Source organism: Crotalus tigris, unplaced genomic scaffold, assembly GCF_016545835.1.
Source record: "Crotalus tigris isolate CLP2741 ecotype Arizona unplaced genomic scaffold, ASM1654583v1 scf7180000017541.2806704, whole genome shotgun sequence".
NCBI lineage: Eukaryota > Metazoa > Chordata > Lepidosauria > Squamata > Viperidae > Crotalus > Crotalus tigris.
In genome coordinates, this window is record NW_024096462.1 from 1,488,649 (window position 1) to 1,514,760 (window position 26,112).

General features: G+C 35.3%; 1 protein-coding gene and 1 long non-coding RNA gene across 28 annotated transcripts in view; one reads left to right on the forward strand and one right to left on the reverse strand.

The window, feature by feature from the left end:
* Positions 1 to 4,450, reverse strand: part of LOC120316650 — a 39,092-nt gene extending 34,642 nt beyond the window's left edge. The window contains exon 1 of the long non-coding RNA XR_005559032.1: positions 2,867 to 4,450. This is a non-coding gene — a long non-coding RNA (uncharacterized LOC120316650). The remainder of the gene's footprint in view (positions 1 to 2,866) is intronic.
* Positions 1 to 26,112, forward strand: part of CACNA1C (calcium voltage-gated channel subunit alpha1 C) — a 590,134-nt gene that overhangs the window by 540,880 nt on the left and 23,142 nt on the right. For all 27 annotated transcript variants that reach the window (XM_039359892.1, XM_039360686.1, XM_039359986.1 and 24 more), the window contains 11 exons: positions 7,565 to 7,693; positions 10,119 to 10,184; positions 14,124 to 14,215; positions 14,831 to 14,999; positions 15,269 to 15,396; positions 17,335 to 17,431; positions 18,641 to 18,743; positions 21,202 to 21,303; positions 22,313 to 22,440; positions 23,385 to 23,519; positions 24,800 to 25,152. In XM_039359892.1, the coding sequence (XP_039215826.1) occupies positions 7,565 to 7,693; positions 10,119 to 10,184; positions 14,124 to 14,215; positions 14,831 to 14,999; positions 15,269 to 15,396; positions 17,335 to 17,431; positions 18,641 to 18,743; positions 21,202 to 21,303; positions 22,313 to 22,440; positions 23,385 to 23,519; positions 24,800 to 25,152 (1,502 nt within the window). The remainder of the gene's footprint in view (positions 1 to 7,564; positions 7,694 to 10,118; positions 10,185 to 14,123; positions 14,216 to 14,830; positions 15,000 to 15,268; positions 15,397 to 17,334; positions 17,432 to 18,640; positions 18,744 to 21,201; positions 21,304 to 22,312; positions 22,441 to 23,384; positions 23,520 to 24,799; positions 25,153 to 26,112) is intronic.

A 26,112-nucleotide genomic window follows, 5' to 3' on the forward strand; every position in this document is an offset into this window, starting at 1 on the left:
CTCCTGTGAGGATTGGTCTAGGTCTTGGTCCAGGAATCTATGCGGAATTCACATACTGTGCCCAAGTAAGGGGTTACATATACAAATAGATGCTTGATAGACCTTGATATTTCAGTCTGTGAAATACTGTCCATCAACTGAAAATATTAATGCCAATCACAGGATAGAAAGAGAAAGAATTTCAGTATTTATTTTATATGTTATTTTGATCATTTGTAATGATTCAATAACCATATGCCTAGGTGGATTATAATCTTTTATTAGCAAGATATGTGCATTTGTGGCAATGTAAGCTGTGTTTACAGAAAATAATTTTATTAGTGTACATATATGGGATATGTTCCATGCACAGTCTTTAAAATTTATAATAATTAACATAACAAACAACAATATAACATATAATAAATATAATAAATATAATTTCCTCAGACAATCTCACCAAGGTATTCACCTTCTGTGTTACTGGAAGGCTTTAGTTTTAACCATAGAATGGAAGCTGTTTTATTCTTAATATTTCTAATTCTATTTGATTCTTCTTCTGGCATAATTTGCTATTATTTTCCCATTCCTTAGAAACAATTGATCAATTTTTTGTGATCCCTGAATATAATTAGAGCTCAGAATATGTTGTACAGTCTTCCTTAAAACTATTTTTTTTCTCTAATTATTCAGCAATCCTTGGGATTTTTCCAAGCTTGTCTCTACCTCTTATGTGATAGTACTGCAATACCATTTTAGATACTTAAAAATTCACAACTATTCCCAACTTAAGCAACATTATGTGATAAGGAATAAATTGTAGCTGTTAAAATATCATAATTTTAAACTCTACACAAACATATGAGATAAAATCTGACAGTACTTAAAACTCAGGTTATAATTATTACTATAATTGGTCTACCCCTGTAGGAAAAACTATATAAATACTGCCTTCCATGAGACTAATAGAGACATAAAAGGATGATGTTCTCTTCTACAATTAGAACAATCTCATTTTTTAATAATGGGAAAACATGATTTTTCATGAGTAATCTCTGTCCAGTTAAACAGCAAATGATATTTAAATTCACTATTGGAACTCTAAGCATAGTCAAGAAGATGGAAAAGGGTCAACACATAAGATACCATTGACAAAGACTCAAGAGTTTCTGGTAGTTGTGGATTCTCACTGAGCTTTAGGATCAGATTTTATAAGACAAGACATACTAGAGAGCTGCACAATGTAGGGTTCCAAGAATCTACTTTCTACCTTTCTGTCTTTGTAACCTAATTCTTAGGTTTCACAGACCAGTTTCACATTAAATCATCTTGTCCTGTGTTAGCAAGATTTATATCATGAAGTAATCAATACAGTAACAAAATATGCAGCAATTCTTAATAACCACATTCCAGGCAATCTTAAATTAAGAAAAACCAGAATACCCTGCCTGAGATTAGTGCCTGAAATGCAGTGATACAGTTTTTATTTTTGAACTGAAATTTGACTTGCATTAAATTTCAATAAAAGATGGCTAATAGAGTTTGCTAAAATTGTTGATTTGCTACTTTAAATGGAACCATCAAATAATAATCTAAATACTAAGATCTGTATTTTATTTTTTATTTTGAAGAAAAATCCTTTTGTATGAAATTCATAATTTAGATTATAATTCAGTATTGATGTACTGTCCATATCTCTGATAGTTTCACTAAGATAGCCAACGCTAAACCTTCTCTTGAAATATTATAAAACTGCTATTCTATAAAGCTTTGTTGTAGATATGAGGGAGATAATTTAGACAAACTTTATTATTTCATGCTTTCAAACATGTTAATATATTTACTTTCTGCTTCATTTGGAACATTGGAAACTTAGCATAGAAATTATGTGAACTCATCAATACTCACACAAACACAGACACACACACACACCAATCTATAATATATTTGCAGCAGCAATTTCAGAAACAACAGTGATTTAGAATGTTGAAATGTTTATTTTTATAACAGCTGAATTTTGCAATTATATGTAGCTTTTTCTTACTAGGAGAAAATATAACACTAATCCGTTGATCATTACAATGCTTGGCAAATGGATCAGATCCTCATAAACACTGTAATTCCTTGAAAATGATTGATATTCAGACTCTCAAACATTTTAACAAGTATTGAAAAAAACTATAGTTATAAAACCTGCATTTGAGAAGTACAGCTCAGTCACAATTAGCAGACAGTTAAGAATGTACAGGTAGTCCTCGTTTAGTGACCACAGTTGAGATGGGCAACTGGGTCATTAAGCAAAGCAGTTGCTAAGTGAAAGTGTAGTGTTTATGATCTCAATACAGTTTTCCTTGGCTTTACAGATCTGCAAAGATCATAAATGTGAGGATTGGTCTAAAAGTTATTTTTTCATCATTGTCATAAATGCAAAATGAAATGAGGCAGTTGCAAAATTATGTGTACTGATACATTTAATACATGCAAAAAATACTACTTTGTACAGAAACAAACCTAATTAAGAACACATTAATATTCTCAAAAATAAAAAACCCAGAACATACATTTTTGAGACTATACATATAAAATTATTTTAAAAATGTGATGAATGAGTGGGTTTATTCTGTTTATTATTCAATAACTCATTATTACAAAAATGTAATCTGAACTATATTCAGAGTTCAGTTATTTTAGATCTAAGATTATCAGTTTATCATCAAAATATTGCACAGAAAGTGGAAAAGCCAATATTTTTAAAATATAAATTTTTAAAATAAGACAATTTCATGAATGATAAATTCTACAATGATTGCTAACCATATTAAAATTGTCAAAGTTATAAGCCTCTAATTGACAACTGCTGGAGGTAAACCAAAGATAACTATCATACCTGTTTATCTGCTCCAGATTGGTCAATATTGCAAATAGAATAGATTGGGCCTTTTGTTTAATCTAAAAAACATAAACATAACATTCAATCCTATACATTATTAGTCAATGTACAGAATAGGTTTAATTTAGTCCAATAGGACATATCTCCAGATTTTTTATAAAATTATAACCAAAATTGAATGTTATACAGAAATGAAAATCAAGCATATTAAAAACATCAGAAACTTTATGTAGTAGAAAGGTAAGACTATTGTGATACCAAGTTCTCTTAGCTTTTGCCAACTACCAAATAAATAGATGTAAAGAGCTACCCTGGCCACTGGCAAGTGATTGTGGAAGAGGTAGTCCAGAACATGTGGAGATTGTTTATTTCTTATATATAGGAAAACATCTTAGCTTTATTTTAATATTAATTAATTGGAAAATCCAGTACCGACAATAGATCCTGATGTCATTTTTTAAAAAATAAAATTTCAGTTTAATGGATATTGGCGGAATGTCCATTAAAATTGAATTTTCATAGTGACATTTATACCTTTTGCATCATTATTTAACTATTAAAATTGTCAGATAACCACACAAATTACATAGATTATATCAATTGTCTGGACTGCTTTGGAAATAGTGGAATGTATTCATTGAGGAAGTTAAGTCTGAAGTAAAATTTTGTCTTTTGTTGTCCTTGGTCTGATGAATGAAGGTCCAGAGATTTGAAGCTTTACTGTATTCTAACATTTGTGCTCTTAGTACTGAGAAAGAAGATAGGTTAGACAAAGGAAAGTTCTATCACTTCAGTTAATATAATTGCATTCCTAAAACAATTAGACTTCATGATTTATTTTTCCAAGAAAATAGCTAAAGCAATGCATGTTTCTGGAAATATAAAATATAAATATAAAACCAATCTGAGAACTGTACAATCTCTTTTTGATAGATTAAGTTATCTGTATATCTGTAAAACAATGGATTAAAATTCATAACCCCATGAATACAATTGTGTGAATGAGTGTGCAATCTGTTGAATTCCATAAGAGGACTCTCTTTAACCATGGCTGAATTTGATCCATTGCATTCCAGAGAATCTATAGTTCTTTTCTATTAATGTGGTCCTATTTTTTTCTTTATATCCTTCCTTCCTCCCTGTGATGTTTTGTTGTCGCTGTGTGCATTCCTACACAAAAACCCAACCATCATCTTCTGTAACACTTCTTAATCTCCTAATACATGCCTTATTCCCTTGCCACCCTGACTACTTGGGTTTCTGTCTCCAAACCTGGCCCAGTTATCTCTGCATGTAACCTCCATGTTCTGTATCCATTTGTAGAGTCTGGTATTGATTATTCTGCACATAATTTGTATTTCTTGTGCATCCTTGATTTTTTCTTCAGTCAAGTTATCTGTGGTCCTACCGTAAAATGATTTATTACCAAGAGAGAACTGGATCCCTTTTTGGATTTCTTGTTTGTTAAAAAATGAGCTCTTTGAATCAAGTGGATTGGCTTGCAAAATAAATTCAAACAGAAAAGAAAGCTAATATTCATATTTTCATACAAAAATAAAATCAGACAATGAAGACCTAGAACAGGGGTAGGCAACCTTGGCTCTTTTATGACTCATGGAGTTGAAGTCCACGAGTCATAAAAGAGCCAAGGTTGCCTACCCCTGACCTAGAAGAACAAATAGAATATGAGTGTCATGGTTCCGACAGACAGAGACAAATTTTCAAAGTTGATAATGGGGTTTGGTCAATGCAGTTCTAGCTCATTTGCTCAAATCAGTGTCACTCCTACAGCATGATTAATTCACCCTGTTGAAGCATCTCTAATTGAAGGTGAGGGAAGAGAAGGAAATGTACTTCTGACTGAACTGGACTACTGAGGTTGACACTAGTGTGTATGCCTGGCCGCTGATTTTCTCTCATTTTTGTTCACATTTCCATATTGTGGACAATATGCTTGAAGCACCCATTCCTGCCATCCAGGAAATAATGTATGTTTCATTTGTTAACAGGCAAATGGGAGATTATTAAGCACATATTATCTTTTAGGATATCACCATTCGATGACACCATTATTGGTTGAGAGGAATATCACCTGGAGACGCTAATGTTATTTTCTCTTATTTCACCTCACTATAACTCCACACTGTAATGCCTGTGGTATTCCTCACAACTCGATAGGACAAGTTGTAATACTCTATGATGGCAATCACTTAACCAGATTCAATAACGTTACAATGGCATAAAGTATCCCTCGCGTAGTAAAAGTGAAAGTAACAGAATAATTTGTGGGTCTAATAACATGATGCTAAAGAACATTGTATTTCCCATAGTTCCATATTGGTTCACTTTAAAAAGTCAGTTAATGTCCTTTTTTTTTTTTACTACATTAGTTAATTCAGCAAATTCTATAACCTGAACAAAGTTGGTTGTCAGACTTGGGAACTGCATGTAGCATAGCATTTCCTTTCTTTTTCACCTGAATAGCCTACCTTCAACAGCAGGCATTCATTCATTCTAGAATGGAATTATTTTCATGTGTATTTCAGAAAATGTTTCTAAGTATTAAAACCAGTCATTGACTTCTGCAAGCCTAGTGAAAAAAAAAATCCAACAACAAAAAAAGCCTATATGTGTTTTAAATAAGTCAAAACATAGATTTGATTCGCAGCATCTTAATTATGCCTCATTTAAAAAGAAGAAAAAATATGCATTTTACATAACATAAATTATACAGAAAAAAACCGGAAAACTGCAAATTGTTTAGTGATTTGAATTCTGTACAGATGCACATAGACACATAAATACTCACAGGGTAAAAGAGCTAGTGTTAAATTCTTAACAGGAAATCAAAGGACCTGTTCTCTCGTGGTCACTGAAAGTGGTGAGTAGCTCAAATTGGAAGATATGTTTGTTGGGTGGTGGGTGAACTGCACTGTTTCCAGGTTGATAGATCAGAAAGAGAGAGAGAGCATCAAACTGTTGGTTTGATGGAGGCCATGGAAAATTGAAGAACATAAGAAGGAAGAAGGTGCTTTTACTTCCTCTTAAATCTGCCAGTGCTCTACAGTATATGTAGAAGAAATAGACCATATCTTAGGGTACTAAAACTCGTCATCCTTCACTAGTCTACCTTGGTAGGGTTTGGTTACACCATTACCCAATTCCCTACCAGCGGCCTGTTTGGTAGGGAGCCTTTTCACAAAAGACAAAGGAAACTAGTTGACCCATTTGATTCTGGTTTATCCTGGCTTAGTGCAAGTGAAAGGAATGTCCATGTAAGTCACAGGTCCTAAAGGGAATAAGTATGGAAGAGTCCTGTGCTAAGGGACTAAGCTATGAGAACATCAGAAGCCACTTGGGGGGAAAAGGCTATTTTAAACTCTTAAACTATTAAACAGTAGTGGCAGGCCAAAATAACTATATTATCTGGGCAGTGGACAGGCTGTGGGAAATACCCAGGGGTCATGAGAAATAAAATTGGGGACAGGGAAAATAAGCGAAGATGTAGTATGCAAAACACAAGAAGCACTAGTGTGGTCTCATCTTGGATCCTTCTGACTGAATTTATTTTTATAACGCAGTACACATTGAAAAGTGTTTCTTTTAAAAGCAAAACTTTGAAATGGCTATTGCTCCTCATATTGCCGAGATTAAGTATATCAGAGATAAAGTGAATATATTTTAAAGTTAGGACTTTCCCTTGCAAGAAGAAACCCTATATAAGCATGCTTCAGACATATTGTTTCCAAATACAACTTATGCATCAATTCTTGTGGGATTTTTGCAGGGAAGAGAATAGAAAAGGTCCCTTATCCCAGTTAGATTGCATGCTATTTGCTGGGTTGCTAGTCTGTATGGCTAAACGATGCTACCTCCTTTTGGAGTAGGAACTTCTTATTCAGCATGCAACAAAATGAAACACATTCTGTATAGCCTACTTACTCTGTATCTGAGTATCAGGATTTCATTTAATTGCACATTCCTTCTAAACTGCCCAAATGTGGGATATCACTTTTTTCAATACAAAGCAGGAAGAATCCTATCTGACATATGTAATATTTACACAAACATAACAGCATTATTTATAGCATTTTGGGTAATCAGTCTTTCTCCCAATCAAACAACATGGTACATTTGTGTGTGCAGTTTGTTTGTTTTTTTTTTTTTAAAAAAAAGGAGCCAAGTATCTGCAATATTCCTTTTTAAAACCCTGATACAATGTAAACTACAGCTACGCTTCTATGATTTCATTATACTAATATCGTTACATTGTGAAATATAATTTCATTATATTGTGGAGAAAAATGTAACTGCATGCCTAAGTTTCGCAGACTAAATAATTTCGCACCCAAATGCTCTGCCTGGCCATTTGTTATGACCCTTTAATCAATGAGGTAGGCAAACATGGCTTCACACTACTAGCAAGAGCCCTGGCATGTTCTTCTTGTTAAAACAAGGAGAATAATGTTTGAAATGCTCCTGAAGAACCACAGTGAATTGAGAAGAAGGATGTGGGGAACACAGATTAATCATAGGGGTTTAGAGAAGAGATTAGGAGAGTAAAAGATGGGGGGGGTTCTAAGGCAGGGGAACAGTGCAGTGAACTCTTCCTGTGAAGTCGCATTTTCTGTGGCCCAGGGTGGGTTTTCTTCACCTGCTGTTGTAACTACTGCCCTCTGTGCCAATGGATTCCAGAACACAGAGGACAACTCTCGCATCTCAATCACCTTTTTCCGACTCTTCCGTGTGATGCGTCTGGTGAAGCTCTTGAGTCGAGGGGAGGGCATCCGCACGCTGCTTTGGACCTTCATCAAGTCTTTCCAGGTATTCCTTCCTTCTGCTTTATGTGGCCTTATCTCAGGGAAGCAGTGACTTTTCAGTCTGCTCCTTGCATTACGTATTTATATGGGGATACAGCAACAATTTCTGAATGGTCTCTGCCAAGGACAAATTAGTTTCTATTTCCAAGAATCTCAAAATTAGGGATGGATGGAATGAAGCCTGGCGGGGTAGAGGATTTTGAAACTCAAACATAAACAGTTATTTTTTTAAAAAAAAATTGTAAGCGTCACACACTTCTCCAAATGCAAAATTATTGGATCCTAAACTGAGAGTTTATTCCTGTCAATACAAGTGTTAAGGCAAAAAGTGAATACAACAATTTTATAGTAAAATTGTTTTTATATTAAAATAAAGGTGATGCACTTTCCGTCCATCAGGTCAGCTTGCTGATGCAATTGGGGAATCATTCAGCTATGCAACATTCCCCAATATAGCACCCTCCAGATGTGTTGGACCACATGCTGGCTGGGGATGATGGGAGTGATAGTCCCAACACATCTTAAGAGCACCAGGTAGGGGAAGGCTGATCTATGGCCATTACTGGCAAGTGGACTCAGTCCAAACATGACAAGAGACCCAAACCCTTATGCATATCTTGGTCTTGCTTTCCAACTGACATAAAATCATGGATGCAAGGGTGAAATCTATGCAGGTAGCCACAAAACTGAGATCTGTGGCTGGAACTATTTCAATGTCAAGGTCACCTGACTCCACAACGATTATTTAATCACACCTTATCATTTTAAAAATTAAAAGAGCGTGACAGATACTCTTTTATATATAAAAAGAATACAGCTGACCAGAAGGTAGATCCAACGACTTCAGAAAAGATCCCATGCAAATACATTTTTAGCAGTCTCCAGTCCAAATCAAACCTACTGAGTTCTTTCTGCAGCATACCAATTCTCTACCTACCTGCAGAGTGTTTCTTTCAGATTTATTCTCTATGTATCTCTTGCTGAATTTTTGAGATTCCCAGGTCAATCCTACATATTGGTAGTTCTCAACTTACAACTATTCATTTAGTGACCATTCAAAGTTTTAATGGCACTGGAAAAAAGTAACTTACAACCAGTCCTTGCACTTATAATCACTGCTCCATCCCCATAGTCACATGATCAAAATTCAGGCACTTGGCAGCTGGCTGCAGCATCCTGGTGTCATGTGATTGCCATTTACAACCTTCTGATCTGGCTTCCAACAATGACAATGGAGGAAGCTGTATTTGCTTAACAACTGTGCCAAAAAGGATCGTAAAACGAGGCACAACTCACTTAAGCACCTTGATTAAATGGAATTATGGTCCCAATTGTGCTTGTAAGTTGAGGACTACCTGCAATTCTTTATAACATGTATACATGCCCATGTAATGCAGAAACATGGTGGCTCCAAGAGGAATTCAACTGTTGAATAACATTATTACTTCTTAGAAGTACCTCAGACAATTATAGATAAATAAAATTTGATTGTCTAAGTGGAAAAAGATGATATGTTCGCTTTCATTCTAATTTCAGGAAGCAATATTTCTCCATTATCTCTGAAATATGATGACCAGAGTCTAATATCTACTGGACTACTTTTTCAGCACAGTTTCTTTTTGTAAAGCTCCATGCCCATTGATGGAAATAAAATTAGTGGAGCTCAAATAATTTCTTATTGAGTGAATTATGATAATCTTTTTCTCATATGTATGTACTCCAAAATACTGCAATTCAAAATATTGGATCCATATTTCTATACTGGATAGTTTTTGCTCTTATTCTATGTGTTCCTCATTTCTAAATTTTTGACTATATTTTTCTTTTACAATTATCTTACTTTTTAAAAGTATTAATGTAACAGTTGACACATACAATTTTTAAATAGGGAAGAGTTATTGATGGTGATTAAAGTTATAGCTAAATTCTTATTACAACAAATACTGAAATCATCATCTATCTGGAGAGAAATATATATATAAAAATATTAAGAAAAATGGTTTTACAGATCTGATAGATAATAGGCAGCAAGCACTGTTTACTCTAAGAAAAATATTAATGTGAAAAGAAACAGTAATGACTTAAGAGAGATAGAATGTTTTTGTTAGAAGGATTAGTTATGGCAAAACAACAATGGATCAGTAGAGTCATCTAGTGGAGAAATAAATAGTTTACATTAATCATAGTATGGTGCATACAAGTTTTTAAAGGGAGATCACAAGATCATCTAATTTTTTACGTGCTGATGCATCATCATATGTAAATGCATCCATATGCATTTTACATAGGTTGTACAGTCAAAGAAATATTTGTCTCTGGTCTTATGCTCTCAGGTGCTTTCAATATGGGAATATTGTATCCTAAGTTCCAAAAAGCTGGCTTTCTTAATAAATGATTCATCATTACCTGCTTTTGATTTTTTTTTCCAGGCTCTCCCCTATGTGGCTCTATTAATAGTGATGCTGTTTTTTATCTACGCCGTGATTGGGATGCAGGTAAGTGTCTTTCCAAGATTTAATTTTTACTGTTGCAAGTATATGGAGAGGGAATTACAGAAACTATTAGGAAAAGAATCTTCAAGTGAAGTCAAAGCTGAGGTGGCCCAGCAGTTAGAGTGCAGTACTAAAGTGCAGGCCACTTTAGCTGACTGTGTTCAACAGGTCAGCGGTTCAAATCTCACCGGCTCAAGGTTGACTCAGCCTTCCATCCTTCCGAGGTAGGTAAAATGAGGACCCAGATTGTTGGGGGCAATGTAAATATATATATACATTGCTTACTGGAGTACACCGCTTAGAGCAGTGATTCTCAACCTATGGGTCGTGACCCCATTTGGGGTCGAACGACCATTTTACGGGGGTCGCCAAACAACGCGATCCGCCATTTTTCCTCCTCAGGGGCGCCACCGCGCATGGGCACCGCGCATGGGGGCCGCGCTGCATCCGTGTGACGGGGTCGCCGTCACACAAAGGTTAAGAACCGCTGGCTTAGAGAGTGCTTGCACTTAAAGTGGTATATAAGTCTCATAAATAAATAAATAAATAAATATGGTGGCCTATTACCTGAACATGAAGTCAAGGAGTCTAAAATTAAAATGCCAATTGATTGTGGCTAAATTAAAATTTTAAATTAATTTTAGGTGTGGGTTAATAACAGTAATGCCAGTTTGGTGTAATGGCTAAAGGTGCTGAACTAGAAACCGAGTTCTCATCCTCCCTTAGGCATGAAAGTTGGCTGGGTGCCCAACCCTCACCTAACGACTCAGTAAACATGGTCAGAAAAAGAATTTGCTTTTGTGCTTTTTTCTTTTTCAGCACTGCAATCATTTCTTCATATTGCTGTTAACTAAAATAAAAGGCAGATTTTAGCCGAAGTGGTACTCATGATTACAGTATGTGCAGAGTCTAAAAGACAAAAGAAATCTCTCCATGTAGAAACTCTGCCTTACCATCTTCTTTCCTGAAATGAAAACTATGGCCTGCCTCAGAGTGTTTAATTTGTCCTCTTGCAACAGTAACTCCCAGCGCCCCCTCAGAACAGCTGCAACTGTCATTACTAACTAGTGAGTTGGAGAATCTGAACCCAGAGAGTTCCAGGGCTCCTCAGGCGACTGACTTAGAAGAACCTCCCTTTAAAAGTTCTGTCTGGTTTGGATGCTTAATTTGCACTACTGTTTTGCATTTCTCTGCTTTTAAAAAGCGGGTTACTGTCAGCAGTTACAACTGTCAGAACAATCTGCATATGTGCAGAGCTCAACCAGAGTTGCCAAAGGTTTTGCATATGAACCTCAAAAGAAAATATATTACATAAGATACCAGATTGCCAGATGGACACCCACGATCTGAGATTCTAGTTTGTTCTCTGTGCGTTGTCTCCTATCCACGCTTGTGATAATTACTGCCTAGCCTTAGATCAGAAAGCAAGTCATCTGTGTTTGTTTGATCAGCTGTTCCTCACTATTATCGCTAATTTGGTATAATGCTCATACCCTATAAGATTGCAGATATTCATATTTTATACAGTAGGGGTGCATAAACTATATTAGATGCATAATATATTAAATGCATACTCTAGTAGTATGTAAACATGGAGATTTTAAGGATTTGCAGTGGCACATTAGAGACGCTGAAGTACAGGTAGTCCTCGACTTATGACCACAATTGAGTCCAAAATTTCTGTTGCTAAGTGAGACACTTGTTAAGTGAATCATGGCAGTTGTTAAGTTATGAACATGGTTGTTAAGTGAATCTGGCTTCTCCGTTGACTTTGTTTTTCAAAAGGTCACAAAAGGTGATCACACGACCCCAAATACTGTTCTTGTGACCATGGCAATGCTACAGTGGTCTTAAGTGTGAAAAACAGTTATAAGTCACTATTTTCAGTGGTGTAGCAACTTTGAACAGTCACTAAATGAACTATTTTAAGTTGAGGACTACTTGTACTGCTCAAGGCATTTTCACAACCCACCCAATATTTTTGATTCCAGCATAGTTCAGGATATTTGAGCCTAAAATTCTCACAAAGACTTATCAGACCAGATTTTTAAAAATAGTTTAGTGGAGTCCTTAGTGTTCAACAAACTCAGTTGTTTGCTTGCAGATGTTTCATTATGTGACTAAAGTAACATGGATTAGGCTACATAAATCTGCAGAACAGAAAACTTATATTTTTACGACTCACTTTCCCTTTGAGGTCATTAGGAACAGAAAACTCTTTCAGAAAATGGAAGGATGTGCGGATGCTCTAAACCTGCAGTATTTTCCAAACCATCCACCTTTTTCTCAAGTACCAAGATGAGCATAAGAGATTCAGGCTGTCTTGATTATTTATAGAATTATTTCCTATCTTACTGTCTGCCAGGCCCCAAACCAAGAATAACATGTAGCAATTCTTCCAAGCTGAGTCTTTTATTGTTTCACGTCTATAGACAAAATCTTGCCACTGTACTATCTGCATCTACAACATTCTGTATCAACTAATAAGAAGGGGCTTTTCTTCACCCTCTTTCTCTCTTGCATAATTTGTTGTTAATTGCAAAGTCGTGTCCAACCCATCGCGACCCCATGGACAATGTTCCTCCAGGTCTTCCTGTCCTCTACCATCTTCCTCTTGCATAATAGCTGAACTGATTTGCCTCTTCCTCTTGTGGAATTCATAGTTTTCTTAAGAATCCACTCCTTACTGTAGTCTATCACATCATTCATAATCTGCATTCACGATTGCCCAAAAGACGTAAGCATAGAGTGAAAATGAAGGAAAGATAATCTGTAGCAGTTCAACTAATAGTGAAGCATCAGGCTACTAGGCTAAGTTGGGTTTCCGGTGAAGCATGCAGTTCAAGAGAGTGAAAGGATTAACAGATCAACCATTTGAAACCCAAGATGCCAACCCAAGATGTCCCTTATGTTTTTCACATTTCCAACATTTCATTAATTTCATCACAAAAAAGAACTACTGGTCGTTGAAAATCTTGAAACTAGTGTACGTATTGAAGGTAAAATTGAGAAAATTAATCTTTACGTAACTGCTTCCTTACAAATATCATAACAGTACAGTAATATACAGGATTTCTTAGCACAACATTTTTAGCCTCCCTAAGCAATTTTAGGATGCTTTATGTAGAAACAGAATAATTAGCCCTCTTATTTTATATGATAATTAATCTTGTGCCCTGTATTATATCTCCAGTATTTCATTTTAAAATAGTTTACTATTTTTATTAGTATCATTTGTACATATAAAGAAGAGTACCTATTGTATAGATGAAGCAAAATGAAAAGTCTGCAAAATGTTTATTGAGCAAATTGGAATAGTAAAAATCTTAAGATCTAAACCCAAAATAAAAAGATTTGATCAGTTTAAATGGTGTAATATATAGGGAGACTGTCAATCAGATGTACACCCAGTGCAGTGGGAAGATGTCAAATGTTGAACTGAGATATCAGAACCATGCAAATACAGGTAATCCTCGACTTACGACCACAATTGAGCCCAAAATTTCTGTTCCTAGGTAAGATATTTGTTAAATAAATTTTGACCCATTTTACGACTTTTCTTGCCACAGTTATTCACTACAGTTGTTAAGTTAGTAACATGGCTGCTAAATGAATCTGGCTTCCCCATTGACTTTGCTTGTCAATATCCCAAGACAATGCAACTATCATAAATATGAGACATTTGCCAGGCATCTGAATTTTGATCATGTGACCCGGGGGATGCTGCAATAGTTGTAGGTGTGAAAAAATGTTCATAAGTCACTTTTTTCAGTGCCATTGTAACTTCGGATGATCATAAAATGAACTGTTGTAAGTATATTATATAATATACTTATATAATATATTGTATAAGTTTATTAGAATAAGAATATTAAGACTATCAGATACAGGAATATCTTGCGGAATGAAACGTTACCTTGAATCAACTTTTTCTTTTATTAGGTGTTTGGTAAAATTGCATTAAATGATACTACAGATATCAATCGGAACAACAACTTTCAAACATTTCCTCAGGCTGTTCTCCTGCTTTTCAGGTAGGTCACAACAAAGGATGCCAAGGCAGGCAACCCATATAAAACCCTCAAAGTCCCCAGTAATGAAAAATAATGTTGCAGCTTCCAAATAGCTTCCAATAAAGAAATCAAGGGCATCGTTAAAATAAACCAGCAGATTCATTCTAAAAATATTTTTTAAAAATCCTTTAGTAAGACTTAAATTTTGGCCCCGCCCACTTCCATGATGGCAAGACAACCCTGAAAAACTGAAAAAAATAAAATAAAATAATCTTCTAAACACAAAGCGTATTTGATTTAATCATATTTTAGGGAAATGATTTAATCTTTTTCGACCAAAGCCAAATTGATTTTTAATTCCACTGAATTTAATACCTGTTTTATGAGGCATAAGATCTGATATTTTACAAATCTCAAAATGCTTTGTGTAGACCAGCTACCCAAAATTATCAGGTACAATAGACATTTTATCAAATGTCTGTGGCTGCTTATGAAGTAGGACTTTGCCTATGCTGTAGATCTCTGAGGCAGCTAGATTCAATTATCTGGTGAGCCATTTGCTGAGTACTTAATTTTTAAACTCCCCACCAGTTATGATAAACCACCTTCTTCTCCACTACACTCCCTTTTCAACAGATGTGCTACTGGTGAAGCTTGGCAGGAAATCATGCTGGCATGCCTACCTGATAAGAAGTGTGACAATGACTCTGTGGAACCAAACAGTAATACTGAAGGTGAACATCTCTGCGGGAGCAGCTTTGCTGTATTTTATTTCATCAGTTTCTACATGCTTTGTGCCTTTCTAGTAAGTAGCTATGGCGATCTATAAAAGTCGTGTAATGGTATGCATTTTTTAACAAAAAAAAAAATTGTCAGGGGTGGCGAAGTAGTGATCCCTGAGCCATATGCAAATTCTGAAACCCCCTTTAGCACCTTTTGATCTTAAGTATACATATTGTTTTTCAAGAGAAGCACTTTGTTGAAGCACTTTATCTGAAAAAGACCTTGAAATATAAATCATTCTGGCATTAAATACCTTCTTCATAGAACAAATGTTTTTGTGCTTATTTACAGATCATTAACCTTTTTGTTGCTGTTATTATGGATAATTTTGATTACCTAACCCGTGATTGGTCCATTCTGGGTCCCCATCATCTGGATGAGTTTAAACGGATTTGGGCAGAGTATGATCCTGAAGCCAAGTAAGTTCCCAGCCACACAACCTAAAGAAAGGAACTCTGAGTAACTCTATCTACAAAGTTTAGCATCTACTTAGGTTTCTATTTAGGAACTGCTTAGGATTTCATGTTTTCTGCGATAACCAAGACAAATGGTATCAAATCTTATACATGTAGCAGGGCACATGCTGGATTTTGTATTCTATTTGGGTGAAACTGATGGTCTGAAAGTGGGGGATCTCTTTAGGATGGATCTTTTTTTTTATTAGATTCAGAATAATGGCTGGTACAAACCTTTACAAAGGTGAGAAGGTCAGAATCAGTTAAAATGATTGAGTTCAGACACCTCAGTGCACTCAGAGAATTTCTAACCTTATATATCTGAAATATTATATATGAATATAGAAACAATCAAGGTCATTAATATTATGCTTCCTAAGCACACACACCCATCATATTAATCATTTGATCACCTAGGCAACTGAAAAGGTGGTGGCCTCACAACTCTGCATGCATCTAAATTATACTAATTATCTAGATTGATTTCGGTTGAGCTTTTGGCTGGCAGGAGATACTGATACTCCTTTTATTTACTTGGTAAATTGCCTTTGCCAGAAATTGTATGACGAAAATGCAGACTTGTCCTAGAGTTTCAGTAGGTTTCAGTATCACCAATTCCAGCCCTTCTGGTGGAATCAGGCTTTGGGATTTGTGAGTGTTCTTTGTTTTTCAAAGATTGGACACCCCACAGCTTAGATCAGTGGTTCTCAACCTGTGGGTCGGGACCCCATTTGGGGTTGAACGACCATTTCACGGGGGTCACCAAACAACGCAGTCCGCCATTTTTTCCCCTTTTCCTTAGCTGTGCTACTCCCTTTTATTCTATTGGCTTTTGAAAGCCAATAGAATAGACTCTCTTGAATAGAGTCTAATTCTATTGGCTTTCAAAAGCCAATAGGAATTGTCCAGGCTGTCTCTGCCCTGCTGAACTTGCCAAAAGTCCCATTCTGCAAATGGTGCTGCACCAGTTGAGTAGTCCTCGACTTACAGCCGGTTGGGGGTCACGACATTAAAAAGGTTGAGAACCACTGGCTTAGATCATAATTGTACAAGATACAGTATAGTAGCATACACCTTCTAGGCTTTCTACCTTCCTAGGCTTTGCAAATCGATGCAGCCATATAAATAAGTCCTAAAAATAGTCCTTCTAACAAGTAAAAGTCTTAATGTCTATAAAGCGGCGTACAGCCCTTGCCTCTCTCCAAATGTTCCTGCACTTGTTGATTAGGTGCTGACTCAGCATGGTTGCTGCCAAGTTCTAAGCCAAGCTCCAGGCAGAAATCATATCACAATGGGATGCTTACAGTAGCTTGTGGTCCTGGCAGTTGACTGATAGCTCTCCTGCTTGCCTGTAATAGTCATACATTCCAGACATCACTTCTCGCTTACTCCACCTAGGCTGAGGGCCTAGGTGGGGTAAGATTGCCTATGTATATCTGCAAGAAGGGTCATAAAATGTGCAAAGCTGCTTTTAACAACTCTCTTGCTTAGCAACAGAAAGTTGGGGCTCAATTGTGGTCGTAAGTCAAGCAATATCTGTACTACCATTTGAGAGAAAGGATAAGTTGAGTCTATCCTTGAGGAAGTGAAGGTGGGAAGCATGTCTGTTTGGTTGCAGCTGCTTTTCCCAAATGCAGACTGCAACTCCATCTGCATTCCCTCACAGGAATGCTTTCTTGTCTTTCCTATCCAAAAGGAAATGCTGAAGCACATTGTTTGACACCTAAGCAAACATTGTGTGGTTCATATGAGGTGACTTATTATATTCCTTGATGTTCAACATCTACATGAAACTGCTAGGAGAAATCATCCTGGTATAATCAGACACCTAATTCCCAAAAAGCCATCAATATCCTTGAATATTGCCTGATAAGCCTTTTTTTTAAATTATTTTTCCTGTAGAGGACGTATCAAACACCTAGATGTTGTAACACTCCTGCGTCGGATACAACCTCCCCTGGGTTTTGGAAAGCTCTGTCCTCACAGAGTAGCTTGCAAGGTATGATAGGTTTCTGTTTCCTTCTGGTTACTGTTTTGCATTACTTTTCCTTATATACTGATGGATGACAAACCCCGTCCACCTTGGCCATTGGTCATATTGACTGGGGACAATAGGAATTGTCATCCAATATATCAATACACAAAGCTTGTGATTTCTAGATTTTTTTTATTATGTAGTGAATAGATTTTATTATCATGAAATGTGCACTGGTTTCTTAGACTGCAAACGTTTGCTTAGTTGCATTTTATGAACATTTCATATTTTTATTTAAAATATTTATTTTCTGGATAGTAGTATTGTTAATATTGTTTCAATATTACTAGTTATTAAAATTAATCCCACACAATGTACACTTTAAAATACATTACATACTGCGACTTTTATCAACGTCACCAAATTGACAAAATCATCATCAGTCAATTGCAAAAGGCAACTTTACTTGGAAAAGCTTACATTAGCCAGATGTTTAGACTTGATTTGGCATTTTTAGCAAACCCTTCTCAAGGACCTGAGATAGACAGATGTTATTGTTTGATGATTGTGAAGATACCATTGCAAAACATAAGCTGTTCCAAGTAAAGCTGAATTTTTCAATTGACAGAAGTTGGAAGGGACCTTGGAGGTCTTCTAGTCCAACTTCCTGCTCAGGCAGGAAACCCTATGCTATTTCAGACAAAAGGTTGTCCAATCGCTTCTTAAAAACTTCCACTGTTGGAGCATTCAAAACTTCTGGAGACAAGTTATTCCACTGATTAATTGTTCTATCAGGAAATTTCTCCTTAGTTCTCACCACCAGTCTGCACGTTATTTTGTCAATGCCAATGGGATTGACATTGCTAACATCAACTTAAGGATTTATTTATAGATAAGAGATGTGATATGGGAAAAGAGATTATTTGTTGTATTTTAAGAAATAGTGATAAGTTAATAAAATTGTTATAGATGTGATGAAGGGGGAAGTAATTTTTATATATTTCTCTTAATATATTCTTATTTTTCCTTTCTTTCTATTTTTTTTCCTTTTCTGCACCTTCTAGTTTTTCTTTTTATTATATTAGTTTTTTCAGTTTGTATTAGTCTTTACTGTTGTAATTATAATTCTTAATATAATTACTATAAAAAATGAAACTGAGAAAACAATATAATGAATTGATACGGTATATGCCACATAATTCAATATTGTGTTTCTCTCTTTTTCTTCCATAGCGTCTTGTCTCTATGAATATGCCATTGAATAGTGATGGAACTGTTATGTTTAATGCAACTTTATTTGCATTGGTAAGAACAGCACTGAGAATCAAAACAGAAGGTAAGAAGATACTTAATATGCAGCAGAAATACATGGGATTATTGATAAATTTCTTACAGCATATGTGTTATCATGCCATAAAATCATAGAAACATATATTTGGGAGGGGCAAACTACCTGCTCAGTGACAAATCCAAATTAAACTATCCCTGAAAATGTGAATAGTGGTCATTAACCAAGGATTATCTGTAAGTGTTTTCAACAAAAAGTCAAGACAAAGATGTTCAAACAATGTGGCAATTTTCAGTGAGCTGTTCTGCTTATAACCTAATTTCTCATTCTTTTTTACATTTTCTTTTCTGTTATAATAATTAATGTAATAGTATAGTTATAGCTTTTCTACACGTTTTCTCTTTTATTTGATATAAAATGTATTTTTTTAAAAAATATTTGCAAACAAACTAATTTTTAACATTCTGTAAATTAAATCAAGGTGGAACATTAAACTGAACAGTCTGATCTTGAAAAATTAAGTTTGCATTTTAAATTTAAAATATAGAATTCTCCATGTATATTTAATATTTAGCCTATAATATTCTAAATATAATTTATTGTTCAGACCAGAAATGCTGAATTCATTCATACCTTAAATTCTCTTGTGATATCTAAGATTTCCTGAGAGTATTCTCAAATATTGTCCATATAACAATAAGCAAAATTTTATTCTCACTATCCAATTCTTATTCTTCTCTAAATCACTTAGAGCCTGGATTTGTATATTATCCAAAATATCTTTTATATTTTTATAATTTAGTGATGGAATTAATAAAGCCTACATGGACTTTTCAATCTATAATGCATGGATAGATAGTCTGTCACCAGTAGTTGGTTCCTTTCCTGTCTTTTATCAATTTATTTGAGAAGCCAAGAGTAATGGCGGCCTATGAGCGATACAATGATATCACCAATATGATAACGTGACTTCTAAGGTCCCTTCCAGCTTTATTGTTGTTGTTGTTGTTGTTGGATTTTCCTCTTACGGGTGTTTTCAATTTATTCAATTGACAAAATGTGCCTACCTAACTTGATTTCTCACCAAAATGACTGAAAAGTCCCCCATCATTATTTGATGGTTTGTGATATTGAGGAACTTCAGGATCTGCATAAACGAAGCCCAAAAGCTGCTAATTCTTCCCATAATGTTTATATAAGTGATCCTTGACTTAGGACCACAACTGAGGACAAAATTTCTGTTATTAAGTAAGACAATTGCCACAGTTGTTAAGTGAATCACTGCAGTTGTTAGTAACATGGTTGTTAAATAAATCTGGTTTCTCCATTGACTTTGCTTGTCAGAAAGTCACATCAGGTGATCACATGACCCCAGGACATTGCAACTATCATAAATATGAGTCAGTTGCCAAGAGTCTGAATTTTGATCACTTGACCATGGGGATGCTGCAACGATTGTGTGAAAAATGGTCATAAGTCATTTTTTTCAGTGGCATAACTTTGAACTGTCACCAAACAAACTGTTATGTCAAGAACTACCTGTACTTTGAACAGTTTTACTGGCATTTGTGTTCGTTATTTCAATTGTTAACTACACAAAAACATACATAAATTAACCCAGAGTCAATCACTCAAAATCTTATGTATTTATTGAGGGTATATCCTGCTGTAATCCAAAACAACTCTGAGCAGCTTACAACTCCAGAACAGTAAAACCAGTAAAAAAAAAAAAGTATGTTAGCCATACAATCAGCAGGAGATAATGCACAATCTCTTCTCAAAAGGAACAGATATATATTCATATCCAAATTAATTTCTGTTCATAACACCTTTTTCTGTGTCTCACAGAGCTTAATTAACTTTTCCTGAGGCAGGCTTTCATTTCCATATTAACATATAGAAAATGCAAACAGTTTCAGGTCTGAATTGATCTCATACTTTAAATTTATCACACTATTGTCTTCCAAGTGTTGTATTGCAGTATCATAAAGCTAAGGTTATAATATAGAAGACTATTGCTAGATATTTGATGAATTAACAGTTACTTGAGTAGGTGCAATATGAATTATGATCCACTCAGATTTCATATATAGATACAACTTTGTCACCTGAAATAGCCTCTGACAACTAGCTGTAGAGAAACCTTTTTAAAATATTTTTTTAAAAAAAACGCAACTAGTTCCTAAAATATTTCTGCTACTCATGAAACTTTCTTTAGTTCAAGGGAATCTTTACATTTTTATTTCCCTAAATACCATTCTATCTATTTAGGATCATTAAGTCTGGCTTCAGCCTCAAAAAAAAAAAACATCTAGCACTATGTTTCACAGGTCAAATTAGGCCAAAAGACAGATGTTGTCATTTTTTTTTCATTTAATAGTGATTAAAAATCGTATTATAAGATGGCCTCTTATTTTTACATAGTTCTCTTTTTATCCATGGACCAGATAAAAGTACTGCTCCATACAAGAACTGATTTTTTTTTTACTAATATTTCTTCTTATAGGTAACTTGGAACAAGCCAATGAGGAGCTGCGTGCAATCATTAAAAAAATCTGGAAACGCACTAGCATGAAGCTGTTGGATCAGGTTGTACCCCCAGCAGGTGGTGAGTCCATCTTTCTTTCAATACTCTGTTTACTTGAACAATGAGCCCTATCCAACAAAATGAGTTTCAATGTGGAGAAAAGCAAAATCTTCTGTCTAGGCAGAAAAACCCAAAGGTACAATACAGATTGGGTGAGACCTGGCTTAAAAACAATAACTGTGAGAGGGTCCTTAGAGTCCTAGTGGACGATCACTTGACTATGAGCCAGCACTGTGCAGCAGCAACCAAAAAAGCTAATATAATCCTGGGTTGTATAAACAGAGGCATGGAATCAAGATCACGCAAAGTATTAGTACCGCTTTATAAAACCCTAGTAAGACCACACCCGGAATACTGCAGCCAATTTTGGTCACCATATCACAAAAAAGATGTTGAGAGTTTGGAAAATATTCAGAGAAGATGATCAAAGACCTGGAGACTAAAACATACGAAGAATGGCTCTTGGGTTTGGCTAGTCTAAAGGGGAGACATGATAGCAGTATTCCAGTATCTGAGGGGCTGCCTTAAGGGACCAGGTTGTTCACCAAAGCACCAGAGGGAAGGACGAGAAACAATGGTTAGAAACTGATCAAAGAGAGAAGCAACCTGGAATTAAGGAGAAGCTTCCTGACAGTGAGGACAATCAACCAGTGGAACAGCTTACCCCCAGAAATCGTGGGTGCTCCATCACTGGAGATCTTTAAGAAGAGGCTAGACATTCACCTGTCTGAGATGGTATAGGTTCTCCTGCTTGAGCAGGGGGCTGGACTGGAAGAGCTCCAAGGTACCTTCCAGCTCTATTCTATTCTATTCTGTTCTGTTCTATTATTCCATTCCATTCCATTCTATTCTATTCTAACCAATCTGCAAAACACTGTGATTTCTGAATAAAGGCTGGGAGATTATTTTTTTAAAACAGTAGGCATTAATATCATTAACTAATAGTTTGTTGGTAAATTATAAAAACAAATAAACTATCAGCTGTTTTTAGCTTTTTATTTGATTTTTTTCAAAAACATTTGCCATCTAGATGATGAAGTTACAGTTGGAAAATTCTATGCCACGTTCCTGATTCAAGAATATTTCCGAAAATTCAAAAAACGCAAAGAACAGGGTCTCGTGGGCAAACCTTCACAACGTAATGCTCTTTCTCTACAGGTAAGTAATGATTACTTAGCATGAGATTTACAGAAAAGAAAGCCAAAAGTGGATCTTCTGTATATTGCTTATCATTATGACATTGATAGAAACTTAGCCCAGCAGTTTCATTATCCTTCCTATCAAAGATCTACTCCAGAAACTGAGAAACATCTCTTGAAAAATATGAATGTAATTAGTTTTGATGTTACAAACCCAGCCGAATTTTAAAAGCATTTTCATTTAATCTAATAAATTGGGTATACTAGTTATCATTAACATACCTTTTTAGTTATTAGAATTAATTATAAATAGGGCCCTTTTAATTAAATTTGTATTTTCATATGTAAGAACCACTGGTTGGAAATAAGATATCTTGATAAGAAATATATTTACTTCTAGATTAATATACTTGAATCAAATATTTAGAGCATAATTATGAGAAAGTAAAGTTATGAGGTTATTCTATTATCAAACAGCATCTCAAGGATCCATCATATATATCCTTCAAAAATTCTAATGAAATTTAGGAAATGTTTATGAAGGCATTCATTGTAATTTTCATCATGTTTTCCCTAAACTTCAGACTAGACCAAGTAACTTCACTACATATGGGAACAATTTATAAGTTACATTCTTTGTAACATCCATTGTCACAGATGGATTGAAAGTGATACTCTTTTTTCTGAACTGCTTTTTTCATATTTCAGATACAGGAAAACTATTATTGCAAAACTCTACAAAAAGATTTTTGTCAATTTAGAATTGTAGAATGAATCATCTGATAGGAAAATAGCATTCAGCACAAATATGTTTATGACTTGTGCTCAAAATCGCCAGCACTACAACATCCAAATTACATTGAGATTTAGTAGGTGTTAAGAGCCAATGTCAATAAATACTGTATTTTAAGGTCAGTTTTATTTCTTTTATCTACCAGTATGCTAAACCATAATATTTTCTAGGCTGGTCTACGCACATTACATGATATTGGACCAGAGATTCGAAGGGCAATATCTGGAGACTTGACAGCAGAAGAGGAATTAGACAAGGCTATGAAAGAAGCTGTTTCTGCTGCTTCTGAAGATGATATTTTCAGGGTACGTGCTTTCACCATGAAGATGCAATCTGGTGTGCAGCAGAATGATCCAAAGATATTCAGTCAGATTCATGAAGCATATGCAGTACAGGACGAACAGAGAAAACTATAACTAAGAATAATAAAAACCAGATATCTTAAAAAGGCATTTCAAATTTATACTATAACATCATCTGTGTTTTTAGTCAGTATCTACTTCTTACGAGAAATCAAAGATTACAGAATCAATAGACAGGATTGGCAGAAGTAGTACATAGACCCCAGATTTAAAAGACTTATGCCCCCTTCTTAGCTGAATGCAATTAATACAACTCAAAACTAAAATTCTTTCTATCACTACTGTTAACCACTACTACTTTCCACTACTACTGTTATATTTCTACATTCCCAACATGTTAAAGCAGAGATTTACTTGTTATATTATGAAATTACAAGTATGTATACACATAAACATTCACCAATACACAGACACAGATTTCATTCATCTCTCTCCCTTGCCTTCCTCTTCCTCTGCAGCTTTGGAGAACAAAACAATAACTTAAAGGAATCTATTGTAGAAATCAAGTAACTCTAAAGTAGTTTCTGCTTAGCTCAGTTTCACCTCAATGAAGGATTCCTGGGAACGTAGCTCAGGATTGCTGAGTACCCACTGTTAATTTAGGAATATGTATGCCAGAGATGGAGGATATGAGGGATTTCTATTCTATTCCTGATAGACAGAAGCATCCTGACTACATTTCATTGCTGTGCAATAGGAAAAGTAAGAGCCATATATTTATTTGCAAGTACTGCTCCAAAAAAGGATCCTATTAAATGGATTGCTAATGCACACAACAGGATATGCTATTATAGCATATTCAGCAACCACTTGTTCAATGACTATTTAATGTTACAACAGCAATGAACAGGGAAACTTATGACTGCTCCTCATAGTTGCAACTATTGCAGCATGATTGCAATTTGGGCACTTGGTGATCAACTTGCAATTATGATGGGTCCAGCTTTCCGCTATCACCAGATCACTATTTGTGACCTGCATTGCTGGTTTCCAACAAGCAAAGTCAATAGGGGAAGCCAGCAGGAGTCACAAATATCAGTCACGTGTTGTTGCGCCTAATGACCATGTGGGATTTGCCTAACAAGAGCAACTGGAACAGCCACAACTACCATTGTAGATCAGCCGAAGTGTGTTATATTTGCCTTACAACCTCCTGTAGGACCTTACTACCTCTGTACTGGAGCTTTTATTCATTCATTAATATGCTTCTGTTTTGCTTTCAGAGAGCTGGTGGCTTATTTGGAAATCATGTCAGCTATTACCAAAGTGATGGCAGAAGCTCATTCCCTCAGACATTCACTACTCAGCGCCCTTTGCACATCAACAAATCTAGCAACAACCAAGGAGACACTGAATCCCCATCCCATGAGAAGCTTGTCGATTCCACCTTCACTCCAAGTAGTTACTCCTCATCAGGTTCCAATGCTAACATCAATAATGCCAATAATACTGCCTTGAACCGCTTTTACAATCCACCAAGCTATCCCAACACCGTCAGCACCGTGGACAGCTACAGCACCCCTTCCTCCACCACTGTACGGATCCAGGAAATTCCTTGGAAGTTCAGTTGCAGAAGGTAAAGATTGTTGACAGCAGCAATATTTCTATCGTTTGCCAGTTTAATAGATCATTATAATTGTACATGGAACGTCAGAGAAATATATAATAATATAACAGAAATTTGAGACATTATGTGTATGTATTTTCAAAACAAATTGACATTTTTTTGAAAATATATATGTCTCAAATGTATATATATAAATATAATTTATATTTATATATATTATACACACACACACATCCTCCCTGCCAGAAGATGATGAAAATGGCTATTCCATACATTTCAAAATATAATTAATTTTAAGTTGTTATATATTTTAAAATAAACAGAAAATAAATTATTGTATTAAATTTTAATAAAGAATTAGGAGTAAGTACATCATCAAAAATGTGCTGCAATGTAATGGTTGGAAAAATGAATAGAGACAGTATTTAGTCCTAATCTATCAGGTTTAGCCCTGATTCCTTTCCATCTGCTCCTTTGTAAATAAGACTATTGGATTATTTTATTTATTTGTATCCCACTTTCATTATTTTTACAAATAATTCAAGGCGGCAAACATATCCAACACACCCTCCTCCTATTTTTCCCACAACAACCCTGTGAGGTAAGTAGGCCTGAGAGAGAATGATTACTGTAAAGTCTACCAGCAAGCTTTCATGGCTAAAGTGGAAGTCAGTTTCTTGCTTTCTAGCCTTAACCACTTGACTAGACCAAAGTGGCTATTTGAAGTATATATGAGTCCTCTGGATGGTCCAAACACATTACGAAATAATGTTTTATTATTTGTCATTATTTGAGAAATTTTAAAATAAAATCACCATATAAGAACAGAACCCAAGAATGTAAGTTGAGATACTCAAGGAAACTATCCTAATGGCTTCTCAGTATTCATTTACTTATCTACTTAGTAGGTTCCCAGTTTCTCCAGTTGCAAAAACAACTCTGAATGGACTACCTGTAAAGGGAATTCCA